At 41.0% G+C, this 6001-nt stretch overlaps 1 protein-coding gene across 2 annotated transcripts; it reads left to right on the forward strand.

Moving 5' to 3' along the window:
- The first annotated feature begins 1614 nt into the window (after nucleotides 1-1614).
- Nucleotides 1615-5798, forward strand: cited4b (Cbp/p300-interacting transactivator, with Glu/Asp-rich carboxy-terminal domain, 4b). Of its 2 annotated transcripts, none has more exons than XM_062991369.1 (2): nucleotides 1615-1820; nucleotides 3434-5798. In XM_062991369.1, exon 2 carries the CDS (start codon nucleotides 3443-3445, stop codon nucleotides 4226-4228), a length of 786 nt encoding a protein of 261 aa, XP_062847439.1. In that variant the 5' UTR covers nucleotides 1615-1820; nucleotides 3434-3442; the 3' UTR covers nucleotides 4229-5798. The 2 variants fall into 2 exon arrangements, with proteins under 2 accessions (XP_062847439.1, XP_062847440.1); XM_062991370.1 differs by having other exon boundaries at nucleotides 3438-5798.
- Nucleotides 5799-6001: the final 203 nt, after the last annotated feature.

Here is a 6001-nt window from a genome sequence, read left to right on the forward strand (position 1 = left end):
ACATGGCTTCAACTACTGTTTTCTTCATGCCTGCCTATATACATCAGAGTCTATGTATGTCAGTCTCAGAGCCATTTAAATGTAACAAAAATATATACAATATATTTCTGTATACTATATATCTGTTTGTCCCACTGTCTTCTACACTATAACAGCAATACAACAGCAGTAAGTTTACATCGCAGCTCATGCAATAGTAACCATGCAATAGTTTCTCAAAAGAATTTGTGATTACTGACTAGTTTTGAGGACGTATGTCAACCAGCCAGTGCTTGACCTTACATGGCCTCAACTACACTGTTTTCTTCATACCTGCTTGTCTACATGAGTCTGTTTCAGAGACATTTAAATCTAATTTAATTACTTTAATTACTTGTGCAATAGTAAATTGGTCAGTTTCTCAAAAGAATTACTGACTCTTTCTTTTGCACAATGACAGTAACAGAGCAAACAAAATAAAAATACACCCAGGACATTAAATTTACTGTGGAAAAACTCCTTCAGCATTTTAAATAATTTTGGCTCCAACTACTGTTTTCCTCATACCCGTCTATATACATCAGAGTCTATGTATGTCAGTTTCAGAGCCATTTAAATCTAATTTAATTACTTTGTTTTATACTAATACTGGCACTAGTGTAAACAGTATATACACCGATCAGGCACAACATTATGACCACCTCCTTGTTTCTACACTCACTGTCCATTTTATCAGCTCCACTGACCATATAGAAGCACTTTGTAGTTCTACAATTACTGACTGTAGTCCATCTGTTTCTCCACGCACCTTTTTAGCCTGCTTTCACCCTGTTCTTCAATGGTCAGGACCCCCATAGGACCACCACAGAGCAGGTATTATTTAGGTGTTGGATCATTCTCAGCACTGCAGTGACACTGACATGGTGGTGTGTTAGTGTGTGTTGTGCTGGTATAAGTGGATCAGACACAGCAGCGCTTCTGGAGTTTTTAAATACCGTGTCCACTTACTGTCCACTCTATTAGACACTCCTACCTAGTTGGTCCACCTTGTAGATGTAAAGTCAGAGACGATCGCTCATCTATTGCTGCTGTTTGAGTTGGTCATCTTCTAGACCTTAAAGAGTGGTCACGGGACACTGCCCATGGGGCTATTCTCAGTCCAGCAGTGACAGTGAGGTGTTTAAAAACTCCATTAGCATTGCTGTGTCTGATCCACTCATACCAGCACAACACACACTAACACACCACCACCATGTCAGTGTCACTGCAGTGATCCACCACCCAAATAATACCTGCTCTGTGGTGGTCCTGTGGGGGTCCATTGAAGAACAGCGTGAAAGGGGGCTAACAAAGCATGTAGAGAAATAGATGGACTACTGTATGTCTTTGTATACTATATACTTGTCATACTGTCTCTTAAAACACTCGATAAAAACGATACAACAGCAATTCAACGTTAATCGTCCAGTTTCTCAGAAGAATCACTCTTTCTTTTGCACAATAACAGTGAGCACAGCCAATCAGAACAAAGGACACACACACAGACTCCGCCCACTCCTGCATCAGCCTGCCTCCGAAACGCTCACCCGCATATAATAGTGAGCCTGGCTGACCCACTAAACACAGCACACTCCAACACGCACGCGCTGAGCAGAGAGAGAGAGAGAGAGAGAGAGCGAGAGCGAGAGCGAGCGAGCGCGAGAGCGAGAGCGAGCGAGCGATAAGAGTGCTATGAAGATCAAGCTTTACGGAATATAAAGCCGAATCTCACGGATCATTACTGACCTCCTGCAAACCACAGTTGATTTACCGCGCCTTCGGGAAATTACTGCATAGCCAAGGTAAGTGTGCACATTACTGCCTGCAGAGACGGCGTGCTGCTTCAGGACATGAGGAGCAGATCTTTTGTTCCTCCTGTTCACTTTGCTCTGTGCTCCTTGCTGCTGAGTTGCATTTGCGGTTTGGGAATTAAAAATGCTATTTCACAATACTAGTGGGATTTAAACATTCGTGCACGGTTATAATGTATATATTTCATTGTCTGCAGAACAGCACAGGTCAGGTCGGGTAACTGTTTCCTTTGTGTTGCCTCTTTTTCTATGCAGAATGATTTACCCAGTTTATGGATCACTGCCAAACCAAACGTATATAGCGTAGTCCGTGTTGTCATGGCATATAAATATTAGGTCAGTTCACGTCAGTGGTTTGGATTTGCATTGTTGAGAGGTTGTGTTTAAATAGCAGTCATGGGTAACCAGGTGAAGATAGACACTATGCACACAAAGTGTTCTCTAGATTAAGTTAAGGGTAACCAGTGCACTGACCATGTAAGCTGCAGTATGGTACTTTTTGGATTTGGAGACCTACACATTTTAGAAATACATGGGAAATGTATGGATATGGGGTAAATGTGGGTTGTATGGATGGTGTCTACCAGGATTAAGTAAGTTACCCTGACCTGCAGTTAAAGATATTTTATATCCGATACACAATCTCTATTCATATTCTATATATATATATATACATATACATATACATATATACATATATACATATACATATACACATATATATATATATATATATATTATATATATACCCATAACTGATACATTGTAGATACTTATAACTATAACATCCTTATCTCTATATTTATTCTTATATATCTGTATATATTGTTTATAAGAATAGATACACTACTGCTTTTATCACATGTACCAGATACACAATTTGCACATGCTGTTTTTCTGTTGCATACCATATGCTGTTTTAATGCACCTTACTTACTTACTTACCTTATTTTGTATTTGTTTTCTCTTCTTTGTTAAACTACTTGAGACCAATAATTTCCTTCGGGATAGATAAAGTATCTATCTATCTATCAAAACTTGTATCCCTACTGTAGTTTACATTTACATTTTCTGCATTTAGCAGACGCTTTTATCCAAAGTGACTTACAGTATGATGACAGTATACAATCTGAGCAATTGAGGGTTAAGGTCCTTGCTCAAGGGACCAACAGTAGCAACCTGGCAGTGGTGGGGCTTGAACCAGCGACTTTCTGGTTACTAGTCCAGTACCCTAACCACTAGGCTACGGCTTACCCGACTAGTTTTGGACCTTGTAGTTCAAATCTATGAAACGTTTACCTATATTGTTTGACTTGTAACCAAACCGATTACTGTAAACCCTATTTAAAGTGTGAAGAACTCTTTCAGGGTTTGTCACAGTCATATACTCTGTTATATCTCTGGAAGCACAAAGAAACCCATGATAAACCCATGACAAACCCATGTCTGGTTTTAGTGAACACTGCTTTGGTGTTTTCATTTTCTTGTCATGCTTGGTTCACAGTGGTCAGTTAATACCCTCTAGTGGGTAGTGATTTGTAAGAGTAAAAGAGCTGCTCGTTCAAACTGTATCTAAATCTAATTCAATATTCTTTTCAACAAAGGAAGAAGCCATGGCAGAACACATGATGATGCCCATGAGTCACGGCCAGACAAACAGTGGGCTGCACGGCTACCGGATGGGCATGACCGGCCAGCAGCACCCTTCCCAGGCTGGTCTTAGAGCCATGCCCAATGGACAGATGATGCACTATGGACCTCAGGGAGGCATGCAGCGACCCAACATGGTGATGAATGGCCAGATGAATGGAGGAGGATTGGGCCACCATCAAATGCAGTCCAACATGATGTACAGCAACCAGGGCCAGCAGCACCAACAGCATCACATGCACCAGCACCAGCAACATCAAGGCCAGCAGCAGCAACAACAACAACAACAGCAACAACAACAGCAACAACAACAGCAACAACAACAGCAACAACAACAGCAACAACAACAGCAACAACAACAGCAACAACAACAGCAGCAGCAGCAGCAGCAGTACATGACTGGAGGTCTGAACACCCAGCAGCTCATGGCCAGCATGCACTTGCAGAAACTCAACACACAGTACCATGGGCATCCTCTTGGTGCCATGAATGGACACCATGTTGGAAATGGAGCTCAGTTCAGAATGGGACCAGCTCAGTTGGCCAATGTTCAACACATGGGCGGCTCAACACTGGGCCTTAACGGCATGGATGTTGATCTGATTGACGAGGAGGTTCTTACAGCATTGGTTATGGAGCTAGGTCTGGATAGAGTTCAGGAGCTGCCAGAATTATTTTTGGGACAAAATGAATTTGATTTTCTTCCGGACTTCGTCAGCAAACAACAGCCCAGCACTGTCAGCTGTTGAGACATGGGCAGTGAGGCCCCAAACGGGCAGACATGCAGTAAGGTGATAATTGCCTTGTTTATAGTCTTGAAGAGGACCGTCTCTTAAGAGCTAAGAAGAACAGGCAGATGTTTCTCTGGTCCACTGCTGGAAAGAGTGGTGGAGCTTTAGCCAGAGTTATAGGGACGGGGAGGTGGATACTACTCCTGCGTCCTTTAGACATGAATGTAACAATGTTGCTAAACTATGAGCTTGGTCTAAGGCACCTCTAGTCCTCATAGCAGCTTTGCATTCACTTGTAACTTATTTATGGTCTGTCTGCCTTTGTTAAGAAAAGTCCAGTGTCGCAGGAAGTCCTGCTGCAGTTTAGACTTGGGGGATGGGAGCTGGATTCATGAAATTTGTAACAAAGATTTTATGGTCTTGTCTTGAATTAAGAAGTTATAATGAAATGGTCAACTGCAGTACCAACTAGATCTTTCAGCTATGTGTGTACTCTACATATGCCAAGCATAGATGCCATTCAATATCTGCTGTGGTTTATGCCATCCCAGTTGTCCTATTTGAGCTGTAGAACTGCCTTAAATCACACAGCTTTTATTTATTTTCTTTTTTTGAGATGTTTTTCGATTAAAGAAGGTTATATGTATGACTTGGCTTTTTTAGTTACTCACATTGGTCAATTTTGACCTAGTTTTAATTATCTCTGAATTAACTGGAACAGAGAATGCTGCTGAAGTCAATAAATGGGCCATAGGTTGCCATCTTGTATACTTTGTGGTAGTGTGATCTTATTCATTTTTTTTTCAGTCAAGGCAGGGGTTTTAAAACCAGTATCTACACAAAAGGAAAGCACATGCCATAAATGCTAGTTTTTTGCAGTCAGTTATACTACCAAACACTGATTATTAGCCACTAGTGTGCATAGATCTAGCATGCTATTATGATGATCATTTAAACATGAGGGTCTTTTAGTCAACCAAGGTTCCTGATGCACATTGTTAAGCGGGTCATTGCAATTGTATCTTTATTCTTTTCAAATGCTTTGAAAGTGGTTATTGTGTGCTGGGTGTGGGGGAAGGTTGGTGCGAACAGTCCAGGTTAATCTGTGCTTACCTTAACTACACAGGCTCTCTCCATGCCTGCAGGTTTTATGTCTAAGAACATGTGCTCCGTTTATGGATGCATCCTGCTTGCCCCCTTGAGGGGGTTGAAATAGCGAGCTTTTAACGCTTCATTGTCATTTCCTGCTTTTCAGAAGGAAATAAGGGACCAAACAGCAGGGCAGAGGTTATGTAGATGGCTACACAGAACATGCTTCTCCAAGGAAATCATAGGCAAATGGAATATGCTGTTATGTGCTTGAGGGTTTAACTGTAATGCAGTCATACTGTACATGTACAGTAATCTTACCAAGGTCATTTACCAATCCCTGATTTGACTATTTTATTCTACAATGGCTATTAGAGGCTAAAATGACCCTGATGGCTGCTTAGATATCAGGGTGGATACATGTCAGTCTGCTTTTCTTGCTGTTGTGTAAAGAAAAATGTATTTATTTTAAACAATAAACTATTTTATTTATGGAAAACCTTTGTTCGATGTTCTATTATTTAAACATTTACTTGGTGTTATAATTAGGGCTGACACCAATCCGATACTCGGTATCTGTATCGGTCCGATATTGGCCCAAATCACTGGATCGGATATCGGAAGGAAAAAAAACGTGTAATCCGATCCGATACTCTTGCTTAATGTAAGTTAACACTTGATGTAAATAAGGCCATTTTTTGT

The sequence above is a fragment of the Trichomycterus rosablanca genome, chromosome 3 (assembly GCF_030014385.1).
Source record: "Trichomycterus rosablanca isolate fTriRos1 chromosome 3, fTriRos1.hap1, whole genome shotgun sequence".
Classification (NCBI taxonomy): domain Eukaryota; kingdom Metazoa; phylum Chordata; class Actinopteri; order Siluriformes; family Trichomycteridae; genus Trichomycterus; species Trichomycterus rosablanca.

Coding starts and splice junctions, on each gene's coding strand:
- cited4b (XM_062991369.1), top strand. CDS start 3,443: ATGGCAGAACACATGATGATGCCCATGAGTCACGGCCAGACAAACAGT.